Genomic DNA, 18770 nt, shown 5'->3' with positions numbered 1-18770 from the left:
AGCACACTGAGAAATATCCAGGACGTGACCCACTCAGGAAACAGATGAGAAAGGTTAAAAAAATAATATTTGCTCCAGAATGCAGGGAAGCCACAAAGGAAAAAACGTCCCTTTAAGCAGGTCAAAGAATATAAAGGAAATGCTCTTATTTGCAGCTTAGAAAAAAGGTCCTTATTAGCAGGCTTGTAACAAAGTTCCCTTTTGCAGCTTTGTAAAAGTAAATGTCCCTTTAAGCAGGCTTATAACAAAACAGAAAGTCAAAGTTCTCCTTTGCAACTTGTAAAAGTAAATGTCCCTTTAAGCAGGTTTATAACAAAACAGAAAGTCAAAGTTCTCCTTTGCAACTTGTAAAAGTAAATGTCCCTTTAAGCAGGTTATTAACAAAACAGAAAGTCAAAGTTCTCCTTTGCAGTTTTGTAAAAGAATATGTCCCTTTAAGCAGGTTATTATTAATCAACGAAAAGATTGTGGAATAAGGCAAAAAGCAAGGTCAGGCAGGCAGAAGTCGGTATCCAAATATCAGCAAAAGGGTTAAGGCAAAAGGCTTGGTCAGGCAGGCAGAAGTCGGTATCCAAATATCAGCAAAAGGGTTAAGGCAAAAGGCTTGGTCAGGCAGGCAGAAGTCGGTATCCAAATATCAGCAAAAGGGTTAAGGCAAAAGGCTTGGTCAGGCAGGCAGAAGTCGGTATCAAGAAAACAGATATTGACAAGGTACTCACAAACTCCAGGGGATCAAACAAACAGGCCCCGATTCAGATCTCCCGCCGTGGTTTAAAGGCAGGAGCGTCAACGTCATCAGAGGGGTGTGTCGAGAAAGCGTCACGTTGCTAAGCAACGTGACGTCAGATACACAGAGAAGATCCGGGAGCCGCGGCGACACGGCAATGAACGGAGGAAATCATGACAGTACCCCCCTCCTCAAGGACCCCTCCGGGGGACAGGACCAGGCCTATCAGGATGAGTCTTGTGGAAGGTCTTGATCAAAGTAGGAGCATGTACTTGATGAGCCGGTTCCCAAGAACGTTCCGTGACTGGATAACCTTTCCAATGAATGAGATAATACAATTTCTTGCCACGCAACTTGGAATCTAGAATATGGCTGATCTCAAACTCAGGGTGTCCATGCACAAATAACGGTGGAGGTTTAGAAAAAGGCTTAGAATACCTGTTAGTCATTACAGGTTTTAAAAGAGAAACATGGAATACCGGATGGACTTTGAGAGTCTTGGGTAAAGCCACCTTATAAGCAGTGGAACACACCTGACCCAGTATTCGGAAAGGACCCACGTATCGTGGTCCCAATTTGTTAGAAGGTTGTTTCAGGCGAAGAAATCGAGAGGAAATCCAAACTTTATCACCAGGGCGATATTTGGGAGCCTTCTTCCGTCGAAGGTCTGAAAAGAACTTGTAACGTTTTGAAGTTACAGAAAGAATACGATGTATTTTCCGCCAATGTCGAGTTAATCTTCGGGCTGTAAGATCAGAAGCAGGATTCACTGTGGAGGAAGTATGCAAAGGGAATGTTCTGGGCTGATATCCGTAAGCTGCATGAAAAGGAGAAGTCTGAAGGGAGGAATTGTACCGGGCATTATGAGCCAATTCAGCCAAAGGAAGGTAAGAAGTCCAGTTAGAGTGATAATGATCCACATAATATCTAAGAAATGTTTCAAGACACTGGTTTACTCTTTCAGTCTGACCATTCGATTGTGGGTGGTGAGAAGTAGAGAGAGATATAGTAGTTCCAAAATGTTTACAAAGTGACCTCCAAAATCGAGAGACAAACTGTACCCCTCTATCTGAAACAATATCTAGAGGAAATCCATGGATTCTTACAATATGTGAAATAAAAAGTTCAGAGAGTCTTTTGGCAGATGGTAATCCTGGTAAGGGTACAAAATGGGCAGTCTTAGTGAACCTGTCGACCACCACCCAGATAGTATTGTTTCCAGCGGACAAGGGAAGGTCAGTAATGAAGTCCATGGATACATGAGTCCAAGGCTGGTGAGGTATAGGCAATGGTTGGAGCAATCCTGAAGGAAGTTGGCGTGGAGTTTTGTTCATGGCACATTGTGTGCATACTGAGACGTAATCCTTCACATCTTGAGAGAGAGTAGGCCACCAGACATGTTGTTTGAGGTTTCGAGTCGTAATACTGATGCCAGGATGTCCAGAAAGGGGACTATCATGAGCCCAAAATAAAATCTTGGAACGAAGGCGTTCAGGAACAAAGAGTAAACCATCGGGAGGTTTACAGGACAAAGGAAGATTCTCTTGAGCAGACTGTAATTCTTGTAACCAGGAAGTTGTTAACTGGGCTATGACTTCATGAGGTTGGAGAATGGTACCAGACTCAGGAACTGGGGTATCTTGAAATTGTCTGGAAAGGGCGTCTGCTTTAATATTTTTTGAACCAGGTATGTAAGACAAATTATAGTGAAACCGGGAGAAGAATAATGACCAGCGTGCTTGCCTGGAATTCAATCGTTTGGCTGTTTGGAGATACAGAAGGTTCTTATGATCAGTGAGTATAGTAAATGGCAAAGAAGTACCTTCCAGCCAATGTCTCCATTCATCCAATGCCATTTTGATGGCAAGCAACTCTTTATTCCCTACGTCATAGTTAAATTCAGAAGGAGTGAATTTTTTAGAGAAGAAAGCAACAGGATGAATCTTTCCAGTCTCTGGTATTCGTTGAGACAGAACAGCTCCAGCAGCAACAGAGGAAGCATCAACTTCCAAGATAAATTGAAACTCAGGATTTGGATGACGGAGAATAGGTGCTGAGGAAAAAGCTTCTTTGAGAGACTCAAAAGCTTCTATAGCCTCAGTAGGCCATCTTTTACAGTTTTGTCCTTTTCTAGTGAGAGAAGTAAGAGGAGAAGTAATAGTAGCAAAATTCTTGATGAACTTCCTGTAGTAGTTGGCAAAGCCTAGAAAACGTTGTAAAGCCTTCAAAGAATCAGGTCTAGGCCAATCCAAAATGGCAGAAAGTTTAGTAGGGTCCATTTCAAATCCAGATGCCGATATTACATAACCCAGAAAGGGTATGGATTTTTGATGGAAAGAACATTTCTCCAGTTTAGCAAACAGATGGAATTCTCTTAGACGTTGAAGTACTTTCTTGACGTGGTGCACATGATCTTGGTGGTTCTGAGAAAAAATTAAGATGTCGTCAAGGTATATGATGACAAAGATATTCAAAAAATCACGAAAGATCTCGTTTACAAAATGTTGGAAAACCGCCGGAGCATTGCATAGCCCGAAGGGCATGACCAAATATTCATAATGCCCAAATCGAGTGTTAAAGGCAGTCTTCCACTCATCTCCTTTGCGCATACGGATCAAATTGTATGCACCACGTAGGTCGAGTTTGGTGAAAATGGTGGCTCCCTGAAGATAAGTAAAAAGTTCAGGAATAAGGGGCAGAGGATAACTGTTCTTGATGGTAATCTGATTTAATCCTCGGTAATCAATACAGGGTCGTAATCCACCATCCTTTTTTCCTACAAAAAAGAAACCAGCCCCTACAGGGGAAGAGGAGGGTCGAATAAATCCTCTAGCCAGATTGTCTTTAATATATTCTTCCAAAGCCATGTTTTCTGGTTTAGAAAGTGGATATGTCTTGCCTCGAGGATAGGCAGCCCCGGGAAGGAGATCAATGGGACAATCAAAAGGGCGGTGAGGAGGAAGTCGTTCAGCTTCTTTTTTGGAGAAAACATCCACAAAGTCATGATAAGGCATAGGTAAGGAGTCCGGAGTTTCGACTGTGAGAGCAATAGTGAGTGGTAACTTGGTAATCTTTTGAAGACATTTAGTCTGGCATGTAGATCCCCAGGAAGTGAGTTCACCGAAAGTCCAAGAAAAAATGGGATTGTGAATCTGGAGCCAGGGTAATCCCAAGATAATGGGAAATTGCGGAGTGGGGATGACATCAAAACAAATTGTCTCGGAATGAAGTATTCCTACGGTGAGGAGTAAGGGTTGAGTAGAAAATTGAATATATCCAGAACCCAAAGGATCTCCACTGACCGTAGAGACTGAAATGGAATACTCTTTTTTTAATAAAGGTATAGAGTGAGTAGAGATGAATGTAGAGTCAATGAACACTCCTCCAGCACCAGAATCGATTAGAGCTTGAGTATAAATCTTCTTATGTCCAATTAGAAGGGTTACTGGAACAAAGAGTTTCTTGTATAGGGAATGACCACTGTTTTGGCTTAACTCAGTTCCCTGGACTAGAGTTAAGCCCTGGCTTTTACTGGTCTAGTAGGACAATCCCTTAATAAATGCCCTTTAAGGCCACAGTACAGACATAAGCCAAGAGTCCGTCTTCTCAAGCGTTCAGTCTCAGTTAATTTTATACTTCCCACTTCCATGGGTTCAGCCTGATCAGTAGTAGGAGAGACTGGAGTGACTGGATTAGAAAAACGAGGAGCCAAACGAAAAGGAGTTCGAGTTGAAGACCTCTGTGTTCTATCCTTTTCTTGTTGGCGTTCATGAAACCTGGCGTCGAGACTGATACAGAGATTTATTAAGGCTTCTAAGGACTCTGGAAGTTCACGATACACCAATTCATCCTTGAGACGCTCAGAAAGTCCTTTACGGAAAGCGGCTCTGAGTGCTCCCTGATTCCAAGTGGTTTCAGAGGCAAGGGTGCGGAACTCAATAGCGTATTGAGAGACTGGTTGATTACCTTGACGTAAATCCAGGAGAGTGGCTTCAGCAGCGGATGACCTTCCAGGTTTATCGAATACATTTGAGAACATAGATAAAAATGTATCAACATCCAAAAGTATAGGATCATTCTTTTCTAGCAAAGGTGATACCCAAGCCAAGGCTTTTCCTTTCATTAAGGAAATAAGAAATGTGATTCTAGAAGAGGGAGTAGCAAAAAGAGTAGGGCTATTTCGGAAATGAAGACGGCATTGATTCAGAAAGCCTCTACATTCTTCAGGATTCCCATCATATTTATCCGGAAGAGGTATCCTGGGGCTTAGTTGTACCTGAGACTGATTGTTAGGAATCGTAGGAGGTAATGCCTCAATAGGATTAGGATTGGGATTAGGATTGGGAGGTGCGGTAGCAACCAAATTTTGTAATAGAGCAGTTATTTGATCAAGTTTAGTGTCCAGAGACTGCAAGTGAGTGGCATGAGATCCCAAAAGCTGTCCCTGGTGAGCCACGGCCATGGATAATTCAGTGGGGTCCATTTTTATGGCCTGTTTGTAATGTCAGCCGCTTTGGAATCAGTCCGGGATGCAACCCAACTGCTAGCGTGAAATAGAAAGCACACGCTAGCACACTGAGAAATATCCAGGACGTGACCCACTCAGGAAACAGATGAGAAAGGTTAAAAAAATAATATTTGCTCCAGAATGCAGGGAAGCCACAAAGGAAAAAACGTCCCTTTAAGCAGGTCAAAGAATATAAAGGAAATGCTCTTATTTGCAGCTTAGAAAAAAGGTCCTTATTAGCAGGCTTGTAACAAAGTTCCCTTTTGCAGCTTTGTAAAAGTAAATGTCCCTTTAAGCAGGCTTATAACAAAACAGAAAGTCAAAGTTCTCCTTTGCAACTTGTAAAAGTAAATGTCCCTTTAAGCAGGTTTATAACAAAACAGAAAGTCAAAGTTCTCCTTTGCAACTTGTAAAAGTAAATGTCCCTTTAAGCAGGTTATTAACAAAACAGAAAGTCAAAGTTCTCCTTTGCAGTTTTGTAAAAGAATATGTCCCTTTAAGCAGGTTATTATTAATCAACGAAAAGATTGTGGAATAAGGCAAAAAGCAAGGTCAGGCAGGCAGAAGTCGGTATCCAAATATCAGCAAAAGGGTTAAGGCAAAAGGCTTGGTCAGGCAGGCAGAAGTCGGTATCCAAATATCAGCAAAAGGGTTAAGGCAAAAGGCTTGGTCAGGCAGGCAGAAGTCGGTATCCAAATATCAGCAAAAGGGTTAAGGCAAAAGGCTTGGTCAGGCAGGCAGAAGTCGGTATCAAGAAAACAGATATTGACAAGGTACTCACAAACTCCAGGGGATCAAACAAACAGGCCCCGATTCAGATCTCCCGCCGTGGTTTAAAGGCAGGAGCGTCAACGTCATCAGAGGGGTGTGTCGAGAAAGCGTCACGTTGCTAAGCAACGTGACGTCAGATACACAGAGAAGATCCGGGAGCCGCGGCGACACGGCAATGAACGGAGGAAATCATGACACTCTGAACAGTGTCTGGGAGGCTGTGGTTGCTGCTGCACGCAATGTTGATGGTGAACAGATCAAAACACTGACAGAATCCATGGATGGCAGGCTTTTGAGTGTCCTTGCAAAGAAAGGTGGCTATATTGGTCACTGATATGTTTTTGTTTTGTTTTTGAATGTCAGAAATGTATATTTGTGAATGTTGAGATGTTATATTGGTTTCACTGGTAAAAATAAATAATTGAAATGGGTATATATTTGTTTTTTGTTAAGTTGCCTAATAATTATGCACAGTAATAGTCACCTGCACACACAGATATCCCCCTAAAATAGCTATAACTAAAAACAAACTAAAAACTACTCCCAAAACTATTCAGCTTTGATATTAATGAGTTTTTTGGGTTCATTGAGAACATGGTTGTTGTTCAATAATAAAATTAATCCTCAAAAATACAACTTGCCTAATAATTCTGCAATCCCTGTATATATATATTAATTAAATCAAGCACTCGCTGGACTTCAGACATCTGTGACACCTTAGTTTATTATATGACATTTCGGGACCAACAGAGTCCCTTCCATAAGATGTCTGAAGGTGTTTCAAAGTGGCTAAACATATGCAAAGAGAGGGTGGGGTAGTGGGTGTGGGCAGGTGATGGGTAGGATCAGTGGCGAGTAACATTTTGACCTTGCTAGTAGCTTAGGACTTGAAATTTTGAGCCCTGAACTATATATATATATATATATATATATATATATGTATATATATTTATATGGTAATTAAATCAAGAACTCGCTGGACTTCAGACATCTGTGACAACCTTAGTTTATTATATGACATTTTGGGACCAACAGAGTACCTTCCATAAGATGTCTGAAGTCTAGCGAGAGCTTGATTTTTCATAACCTTTTACATGGAACTCCTATAGCACGCTGTCAGATGCTATCGGATGGTGAAAGTGCATACACGATACTGCTGGGATTTATATATATATATATATATATATATATATATATATATATATACACTGCTCAAAAAAATAAAGGGAACACTTAAACAACACAATGTATCTCCAAGTCAATCACACTTCTGTGAAATCAAACTGTCCACTTAGGAAGCAACACTGAGTGACAATCAATTTCACATGCTGTTGTGCAAATGGGATAGACAACAGGTGGAAATTATAGGCAATTAGCAAGACACCCCCAATAAAGGAGTGGTTCTGCAGGTGGTGACCACAGACCACTTCTCAGTTCCTATGCTTTCTGGCTGATGTTATGGTCACTTTTGAATGCTGGTGGTGCTTGCACTCTAGTGGTAGCATGAGACGGAGTCTACAACCCACACAAGTGGCTCAGGTAGTGCAGCTCATCCAGGATGGCACATCAGTGCGAGCTGTGGCAAGAAGGATTGCTGTGTCTGTCAGCGTAGTGTCCAGAGCATGGAGGCGCTACCAGGAGACAGGCCAGTACATCAGGAGACGTGGAGGAGGCCGTAGGAGGGCAACAACCCAGCAGCAGGACCGCTACCTCCGCCTTCGTGCAAGGAGGAACAGGAGGAGCACTGCCAGAGCCCTGCAAAATGACCTCCAGCAGGCCACAAATGTGCATGTGTCTGCTCAAACGGTCAGAAACAGACTCCATGAGGGTGGTATGAGGACCCAACGTCAACAGGTGGGGGTTGTGCTTACAGTCCAACACCGTGCAGGACGTTCGACATTTGCCAGAGAACACCAAGATTGGCAAATTCGCCACTGGCGCCCTGTGCTCTTCACAGATGAAAGCAGGGGCACACTGAGCACATTTGACAGACGTGACAGTCTGGAGACGCCGTGGAGAACGTTCTGCTGCCTGCAACATCCTCCAGCATGGCCAGTTTGGCAGTGGGTCAGTAATGGTGTGGGGTGGCATTTCTTTGAGGGGCCGAACAGCCCTCCATGTGCTCGCCAGAGGTAGCCTGACTGCCATTAGGTATCAAGATGAGATCCTCAGACCCCTTGTGAGACCATATGCTGGTGCGGTTGGCCCTGGGTTCCTCCTAATGCAAGACAATGCTAGACCTCATGTGGCTGGAGTGTGTCAGCAGTTCCTGCAAGATGAAGGCATTGATGCTATGGACTGGCCCTCCCGTTCCCCAGACCTGAATCCAATTGAGCACATCTGGGACATCATGTCTCGCTCCATCCACCAACTTCACTTTGCACCACAGACTGCCCAGGAGTTGGTGGATGCTTTAGTCCAGGTCTGGGAGGAGATCCCTCAGGAGACCATCCGCCACCTCATCAGGAGCATGCAAAGGCGTTGTAGGGAGGTCATACAGGCACGTGGAGGCCACACACACTACTGAGCCTCATTTTGACTTGTTTTAAGGACATTACATCAAAGTTGGATCTGCCTGTAGTGTGTTTTTCCACTTTAATTTTGAGTGTGACTCCAAATCCAGACCTCCATGGGTTGAAATTTTTGATTTCCATTTTTTAATTTTTGTGTGATTTTGTTGTCAGCACATTCAACTATGTAAAGAACAAAGTATTTAATTAGAATATTTTATTCATTCAGATCTAGGATGTGTTATTTTAGTGTTCCCTTTATTTTTTTGAGCAGTGTATATATATATATATATATATAAAATCAGAAACAGACCTTGCACTCGCTGGATTTTTTAACAAACTTTTTTACTTGGCAAAATTAGTGACGTTTCGGGGACAGTGTATAAGTGTATATATATATATATATATATATATATAAAAGGAGCAATAGGTCCAGCAATAGGTCCAGCAAAAATAACAGTTCAGAGTTGTTTAGCAAAGTGCACGGTAGCCAGAGGGTCCTGCTCACCTCTCATATATAAGTCCAAGAGGAAAAAAAAAAGTGAATGGCTCCAGCATTGTTTCTTTAATAGTGAAAAAACCTTTATTAAGGTGACATAATGAACAGACAGAAACGCTTCGGGTAACGCAGACCCTTAATCATGCTATGGATTGCTCTGCAGCACAGCTTTAAATAGGCCAGATGGCTTAATTACAAACATATTAACTCCATATTGGCTAAACTTTTTTTGACCATTAATAGAGATTACTACTGCCATCTATTGAGCCAATTCATGAATTGCACATATAGAAAAACAGAAAATGTTTTTTTAAGTCTAAACAAAAATGTTAAGTACATAGGTAAAGTTAAACACATGAGCAGTGATGCAAAGTTTAATCATGACATCCAAAATTAATATGCATATATATATATATGAAGAAAGATAAAATTTATAAAAACAAATGGAGATCATAATCTCTATTCAAACCTACAGGATGTAGAGTTTTTAGTTGTTGAATCCACCATACCTCTCTCTTTTTGAGTTCAAGTTCCCTGTTCCCTCCTCTCCTAAGTTTAAGGATATGATCTATTATTTGGTACCTAAGTTGGCTAACAGTGTGTCCCATTTCATGAAAATGGGAAGAAACTGGAAGGGTTTTATCTTGGCATCTAATTGAAGATTTATGCCCACTAATCCTATCTCTGATGGGGCGTGTAGTTTCCCCTACATAGCCCCTCCCACACGGGCATTTTAATAGGTAGACCACAAAGTCTGTGTCACAGGTATAGTACCCATTAATTTCCCGAATTTTTCGGTCATTGGTTTGTGCTATGTGTTTACCTTTTTAATCATAGCATCACATTGTGCACAATGAAGATAGGGGTATGAGCCCATTTTGGGGGTAGTAAGATAGGTAATCCTACTGGTATTTGTACTGCCAATGTCAGCCTTAACTAAGGTATCCCTAATATTTTTAACTCGTCTATATGAGTATATAGGGGGGCTTGAAATTCAGATATATGGGGGTTAAACTTACCCAAAAGATACCAGTGTTTTTTAATGATATTAGCAATATGATCACTATGTGTATTAAATTCTGAAGAAAAAAATATACGTTTATTGTTCTTCTTTGGTTTAGCACTTTTCTCATGTAAAGCTTCATTTTACGTCTAGTGATCATAGATGGGGGATATCCTCTCTCTTTAAATTTGTTAGCCATTTCCTCAAGCCTAATTTCTTGCATATCCTTATCCTGTACATTTCTAATAGTTCTTATAAATTGACTTTTTGGAATGGAAAAAAAAACTCTCTTAGGGTGGTAACTATTATATTGTAGTAATGTATTACGATCAGTTGGCTTAACATAAAGATCTGTTTTAAGAACTGAATCTTTTTTGTATAGGATCGTGTCAAGGTAATTTATAAAGGTGTCAGAAAAATTTAAAGTAAATCTCAAACTGTCAGTGCACTTATTAAGCTCATCCACAAAATCTATTAAGGATGAAATAGGGCCTTTCCATACGCCAAAGACATCATCTATATAGCTAAGATAAGATTCTCAATCCTATTGCATCCAAACAAACCTCTTTTCTTAAAGATACAGGTGATTTGTTGAAAAAACTTTCTAATATTTCAGATGTGGATAATGATATCCTTTTCTCATTAGATGTTGTGAGCCTTTACACATGTATCCCCCACGAAGCAGGCATTCAGGCTACCCTTGAATCTATTAAACAAGAAACAAACTTCTCTTTGCAACAAAGTAATTTCATTGAGGATTTACTCAATACTGTATATTGTTATATCTCAATTATTTTCTTTTCCAGGACACATTTTATTTACAAAAACGTGGAACCGCGATGGGTTCGAATATGGCCCCTTCATACGCCAACATCTTTGTTAGCCAATTTGAGGAGAGAAATGTTTATACCAATCAAGAGTTTAAAACTAAATGTAGGCTATGGCTTCGCTATATAGATGATGTCTTTGGCGTATGGAGGGGCCCTATTTCTTCCTTAATAGATTTTGTGGATGAGCTTAATAAGTGCACTGACAGTTTGAGATTTACTTTAAATTTTTCTGACACCTTTATAAATTACCTTGTATATTTTTTTCTTCAGAATTTAATACACATAGTGATCATATTGCTAATATCATTAAAAAACACTCGTATCTTTTGGGTAAGTTTAACCCCCATATATCTGAATTTCAAGCCCCCCTATATACTCATATAGACGAGTTAAAAATATTAGGGATACCTTAGTTAAGGCTGACATTGGCAGTACAAACACCAGTAGGATTACCTATCTTACTACCCCCAAAAAGGGCTCATACCCCTGTCTTCATTGTGCACAATGTAATGCTATGATAAAAGGTAAAAACATAGCACAAACCAATGACAGAAAAATTTGGGAAATTAATGGGTACTATACCTGTGACACAGACTTTGTGGTCTACCTATTAAAATGCCCGTGTGGGAGGGGCTATGTAGGGGAAACTACACGCCCCATCAGAGATAGGATTAGTGTGCATAAATCTTCAATTAGATGCCAAGATAAAACCCTTCCAGTTTCTTCCCATTTTCTTGAAATGGGACACACTGTTAGCCAACTTAGGTGCCAAATAATAGATCATATCCCTAAACTTAGGAGAGGAGGGAACAGGGAACTTAAACTCAAAAAGAGAGAGGTATGGTGGATTCAACAACTAAAAACTCTACATCCTGTAGGTTTGAATAGAGATTATAATCTCCATTTGTTTTTATAAATTGTATCTTTCTTCATATATATATATGCATTTTAATTTTGGATGTCATGATTAAACTTTGCATCACTGCTCACGTGTTTAACTTTACCTATGTACTTAACATTTTTTTTTAAACTTAAAAAAAAAAATTTCTGTTTTTCTATATGCGCAATTCATGAATTGGCCCAATAGATGGCAGTAGTAATCTCCATTAATGGTCAAAAAAAGTTTAGCCAATATGGAGTTAATATGTTTGTAATAAAGCCATCTGGCCTATTTAAAGCTGTGCTGCAGAGCAATCCATAGCATGATTAAGGGTCTGCGTTACCCGAAACGTTGCTGTCTGTTCATTATGTCACCTTAATAAAGGTTTTTTCACTTTTAAAGAAACAGTGCTGGAGCCATTCACTTTTTTTTCCTCTTGGACTTATATATATATATATATATATATATATATATATATATATACACAGACATATATAGAAATAGAAATATTTATTTAAAATAAAAATAACATTTTCCTATATATGAAGAACATTGGAATGTGAAATATGTACAGTACATATACAGTAAACACATTATTCAATATTAAAATTTAATAAATTATTTTTTATGTTTTCAGGTATTTGACTGCAAACGACTTCAGTGTGTGTGTATATATATATATATATATGTATATATATGTGTGTGTGTGTGTGTGTGTATACATATGTAAATATGTGTTTATATCTGTATACATATATATATATATATATATATATATATATATATATAAAAATATATATATATATATTTGTAGGGCTATATCAAGAACTAATAGTTGTGGTTTGAGCTTAATAAAGACTCATTTTATAGGGACAGAAACCATAATTCTTTAATTGCCTACCATGTATATATATTGCCAGTGCCCCAGTTTTAGATAACTGTATGAATGCACTGCTGTCGAAGATGTTATCTTGCCAGGGCTGGCTCAAAATAATATGTTTCTTGGTCTGAGAATAAAATGATGCCACCCCCCCATAGTAACATTACTTATAAGCATAGCAACCTAATAGCCTGGTCTCTGGCATTACTAAGCCTGTGTGCCTACCTGCTTATACAACCAATGATTATGCACAATTGTGCAATAAGTGGGAAGGAAGTTATGGAAGAGATGCACTTGTCCCACCTTGACTGATTCTGTGTCTTTGTGTATGAGGAGGTTATGCTGCTGGGAGCCTGCGACTTCCCCCACAGAGGACAGCAGTGGTCTGGGTCTGACAGTTACTGACTCAAACAGTGAAGTGCTGCCCCTTGTCAAGTGCTGCCTGGGCCCGTTGGACCCCCTTGGTTCCAAGGTTGAGCTGGCCCTGGATCTTGCTAACAAGGCCGTATTTACTAACAAGCCATCAGCAGATTCTCTAGTGGCCCACAGCAGCTGGGACTGGACAGCTACAATCTAAGGGGATGGTGCTGCTCTTGAGACAATGCAGCCATATTATTTTGTATGTATTTTATTTGTAGATATGTTAAATCACTCCACCATTGACCAGTAGTGTCAAGCGTACGATCGCTGCTACGCACATACGCTTACCCTGCTTTGCTCAGTAGTTTTCAGCTATGGACCACCAGAGAATCGTCAGTCTAGAGCTATACTTCTCTGTAAGCAATAGTGTAATGCATTAGAACATTTTATTATTGCCTGTTTTTGTCCCTTTACGACATGACTTTATTGGGTATCCAAGTTTGCAAAACACAGAATTTTAAATGATTAAGAATTTATCATTTGACCAGTCAAAAATATATTTTTTTAGAAAATGCTTCCTTGGCAACCCTCACCATTGTGCCTTACATAATATCTCTCCCTGAAGTTATCACGTGATCTATCAACTCAGTACCATGTGTGTTCCAGCAGGGCAACAAGAGCACCCAGATTTCTTTTATTTTTCTACTTTCCTTAAAGGGCCATAATACCCAAATTTTTAAACACTTGAAAGTGATGCAGCATAGCTGTAAAAAGCTGATTAGAAAATATCACCTGAACATCTCTATGTAAAAAAGAAAGATATTTTACCTGCTGTTCATTTCTTCATTTTTTTTTTATTATTTTTACCTGCAGCTGGGAGCAGGTGAAGTATAACTTTTTACACAGAACTTACTCTGGTGAGCTGAGGAAATTGTGAGGTAAAATATCTTCCTTTTTTACATAGAGATGCTCAGGTGATATTTTCCTGTCAGCTTTTTACAGTTATACTGCATCAGTTTCAAGTGATTTAGCATATGAGTATTATGTCCCTTTAACATGGGTTTAGAGCATATATTTCACAGGTTATGTGAAGAGTCTTTGAGTGGTGGTTTGTATTAGGAGAGTGATCATAATATATAATAAATTACATATATATTGACAAATGCTCTGTTTGTTGAGGTTTAAAGGGACAGTGTAGTGTACTCTGGCAAGCAGCTAATAAGAATTCACTGTATTTAGTGCTAGATTACAAGTGGTGCAGTATTTTTTTTGCTTAGCCGAAAACACTGCTAGCATTAAGCTTTTCGGGTTTGTTCTGGTATTAAAGGTTAAAAAAAATTTATTTTGCGCTAGCGTTAACCCGAAAAGCATGAAAAACCTAACTTAGGTTTTCGAGTGCGCGTGCATGTATTCCCCCATAGAGATCAATGGAGATTTTTTTTTTTAAAAAAACCTAACACCTACTCACGCGCTAACCTGAATCACCATAAGCCTCTAGCCTAATAACCCCCACAAAGCCCACTGCAAAGTTTCCAATACACTATTAACCCTGAAACCACCACCCCCACATTGCAAAGTAACTAAATGAACTATTAACCCCTAAACCGCCATCCCCCACATTGCAAAGTAACTGAATAAACAATTAACCCCTAAACCACCATCACCCCACATCGCAAAGTAACTAAATAAACTATTAACCCCTAAATCGCCACCCCATCGCAAAGTAACTAAATAAGCTATTAACCCCTAAATTGCCATCCCCTCACATTGCAAAGTCATAAACTGTCATCTAACCCCCCTAACCTAATTCCCCTAACTTAACCCAAAATATAATACCCAAAAATTACAAAATAAATCATAAAACTTACCAGTAAAAAGAAATGAAACCTAATCTTACCTATAAAAAATCCCTAACATTACAAAAATAAAAAATCCTAAAATTAGAGAAAATAAAAAAGCAATTACCCCTCAAAAATAAAATAATAAATCCTATTCTAATACCCCTTAAAACAAAAACTCCAAAATAAAAACTATTCTAAAAATAACTACCAATAGCCCTTAAAAGGGCCTTGCCTTAAAACGATCAGCTCTTTAGTGGAAAAAACCCACTAACCCCTCTAAAATAAAAAATAAAAATCTAACACTAACCCCAAAGTTGGTACTCACCGATGATGATGGCGGCGGCGCTCCATCTTCATCCCGGTGGCGCTCCATCTTCAACCCGATGGTTGTCCATCTTTATCCATGTTCTTCCTGTGGTCCATCATCTAATCTTCAACCCGGCGGTGGCAGCAGACGTCAGTCCTCCTCTTCATAACTTCAACATGGAACTCCTCTTCATACTGTCTCCAGCCACACACTGAATAGTGAATGCGAGGTACCCCTTTTATAGAAGGAAAAAGCTTTCATGCTATAGGCTGATTTGAATTTGAAGATTACTTTGTGATGTTGGGGGATGGCAGTTTAGGGGTTAAAAGTTTATTTGTGTAAGTGTACTTTGTAATGTATTTTTTTAAGTGTTTTGTGCAAACTTGTATTTTCGGAAAACAGTTCATCACAACTCTGAGATTGTGGTAAGGAATGAAGCGTAAAAGGCGATTGAGCTGGCGCAATTGCGATTTTGCTCATCTTATAATATTAGAGAATTGAAAATGGCTTGCGAAAAGGCAATTGCGCTAGCGCAAACCGTTTGCGCCTCATTGTAATCTAGCCCCTAATGTGCAGGAACACCCTTTCTAAAGGGTATTGCTCTCTCTCATCCCACTGGGAAGTTGATTACTATTTCTGCATTTTTTAACATAGCTTTCCTAGAGCCAATGCTATTAAATGTCCCCTATTAAACCCACTTGAATTGATCATTGGGATTCTTGGGAACGCATTTTAAGGGTAGAAAAGTTTACAGTACAATGTCCCTTTAATGCACAGACTTTTGTAGTTCTCTGATGTAAATGTAATGTTATATGTTTATGAGCATATACATTGATTCAACAGAAAAGAGCAAGAATAAATGTAAATGTTATGTTGCCCTAATTTAATGCTAATGTGTGTCCTTCCCTAATCTCTTCTTCCTCCTCCACAGTCTCACCAATTTATTTATAAAAATCCATGGTGACCACATCAGCCTGAAAAAACAAAGTGATTACAAATGGGTCTACTAGACTGTGAACTTATTTGTTCCTAGTTGATATAAGTTATATACTTATATAGCACAAGTGGAGAGGTATAGGGGTGGTTATGAGAGGTTATTATATATCTTTAGATTAATAGGTAATGTGAACAGTTATTAAATGTTTTAGTGTCTGGTTATAAATATATATGCTGCCTATGCACAGGGTCGGCTCCAAGGGGGGGCATTGGGGGGCAATGCCCACCCAAATAGAATGCTGTGCCCCCTTAAAAAATGTTGATATGATCATACGCTTTAAAAATAATAAATACAATAATTAATTGTTATGTAATGGTGCATGCTGGGGGCGGAGTTAGCTGCCAAACTATGAGGTCGCATCACACATCTGCAAGGAGCTCCATCCGTGTCTTAACCTCTTATTTGGAATTGGAAGTTAATTAGAGACTTTTTGGACTTGTCTTTAACCCTATTAATTTTACCTAACTATTGTGAGTTACTCATTTTCTTAAACAATAGACCTTGATAAGAATACGATTGTATCATATATATATATGTCTATAAATGGCTACAGGCTTCTATAGACGCCTCAAAAGTGCACTGTGATCTTAGGCCCAGTCTAAGATCACAGTGCACTTTTGAGGCATCGATAGAAGCCTGTAGCCATTTATAGACTTATATTTGTATGATACAATCATATTCTTATAGGTTCACAGTACATAGGTTGTATTGAGTAGCCTGATATCCGTTAGTTTGTTGCAAAACAGGTATAGCTAAATCTAATCTACAAAATTATCAGTACCTGAAAACCTAATATCCTCACTGCTATTGCAAACAAAGGGGTTAATTGCATTGGGGGGGTTCGAGGTGCATGACTATTTAGGGGACATGGTTGAGAATTTGTTTAAGGGTTTTGGATCATGGTGATTAAGGGGTGAATTGTTTTTAAGGAGATATTGCACTGGGGGTCTTAAGTTTAATGGCTCTGTTTTAGTGCACTGCATAGGATTTAGACTTCATTCTTTTACCTAGTGATTTAGCACATATATAGTTTGTGTACCAAAAGGGAAAAGTTATCCAGACTCGGTTATTCCTATCTCCTCTACAATATATTTCTTAAAAAAATGGCATTGGCTATAAGTGAAATATCAAGATGGCTACACTTTCCTGCAGAATATGTAGGTTTGCTCTTATTTTGACTATCATACATGCTTTGTAAATACGTGCCCCCTTGTGAAAAAAAAATGCCCCCCTATTTTATTCGTTCTGGAGCCGACCCTGCCTATGCAGGATATCTGGAGACAGAGCTACTTGTTTTGTTGATTATGCAAATATACAGTGTTGACTGGTCCTTTAAGAGCATCTGTAGATTTTTTTTTCCTGGAGGATGGGGGAGATGCAAAATATATATATAAATAAATAAATAAGTCAAATGGCCCAACCATAGTAATATCACTGGAAACATGCACAGCAGGAGAGAGTTGTTTGTTATAATTATGTTCTCTACGCAGTTTTTAAAATGGTGACTAATTGGCATGAAAAGAGGGCTCAAGTTTGTGTTTATCTAGAATATAAGAAGCAAAAATGCAATGGTATGTATTTGCCCCTCTTGCCCCCCCCCCATATGGCAGTGACATTTATAAGGATGAACTTGAAAAGTGTGAAAATGTTTCCACAGATAGGGTTTTGTTTTTAAAAAAAGCATAATAAAAAAAAAAAGATATTTATATAGTATACATACATACACGTGTGCTTGTACAGCAGTGAGTACAAGTAAAATATGTGTACAGGCAGTACTACGTACTCGTATTGTACATATCTTCCAGGACCTGCTGGGGGTGTGACTTGCAGTGCTCGCCTACTCCTGACTGTTTTGTTAACTCACACCTACAGGTAGCGGAGCTGAGCAGCAGAGAGACAGGCGGGATCTTTATCTGTCCCCGAGTGTGATCCCCTGCCCGTTAACCTGTCAGCATGCTGCAGCCATGCTCTGTACACGGAAGAGCAAGCTAAGGGGGGACCGCACAGTCATGCACGACTTCAGTGGAGGGGCTCTGGAGCTCAGGCGCTACAAATCCATTGATAATAAAAATGGGTCCAATGATACAGGGGTTGTAATACAGAGATCCCCACGTCAGGAATCAGCTGTATCTATGCCAGCTAGCCCTGCCCGGACCAGCAGCAGATGCCGGGGGTCTCCAATCACCGGATACGGTAACTACAACTTCATGCTGTACTTCTGTTCTTGTCAGAGATATATAGATGCTGTGACATTACCTGACACCCTCGCTCTGTTTAATACGCTGTTTTTAGGTCAGGTCACATGTAATCTGCTTCCTGGCACGTTTGTAAAGCTTTATCTGCTAACACGAGTTGTATAGTGCTATTTCTCTCACCTGAGGGATTGCTCTGAGTTTAGAGTCTTTTTTGTTTTGTGTTTGCAACAAATAGTTTACTGGATTCTTCTAACACCAGGAACCACACCTGCACGTCCTTAGTGATGTTTTGTACTTGTGACATCCCTTACTAGTGACTGGTGTTTATGGGATGTATATTACAAGCACACAACTAATATTCTTTACAGTAACAAATAATTGTAGATTTAGACGTAAGCATATCACATATTTTTGCAAAATATTTAAATGAATCCTGCATTTCTAAAATCAGTGTTTTTAGACT

At 39.4% G+C, this 18770-nt stretch overlaps 1 protein-coding gene across 1 annotated transcript in view; it reads left to right on the top strand.

Moving 5' to 3' along the window:
- The first annotated feature begins 17610 nt into the window (after positions 1-17610).
- ANO4 (anoctamin 4) overlaps positions 17611-18770 on the top strand; it is a 675069-nt gene continuing 673909 nt past the window's right edge. The window contains 2 exon segments of the mRNA XM_053719254.1: positions 17611-17683; positions 17985-18305. Of these exon segments, the coding sequence (XP_053575229.1) occupies positions 17611-17683; positions 17985-18305 (394 nt within the window).

The sequence above is a fragment of the Bombina bombina genome, chromosome 6, assembly GCF_027579735.1.
Source record: "Bombina bombina isolate aBomBom1 chromosome 6, aBomBom1.pri, whole genome shotgun sequence".
NCBI lineage: Eukaryota > Metazoa > Chordata > Amphibia > Anura > Bombinatoridae > Bombina > Bombina bombina.
The sequence above is the reverse complement of the archived record's forward strand: the minus strand, read 5'-3'. Positions and strand labels throughout refer to the sequence as shown.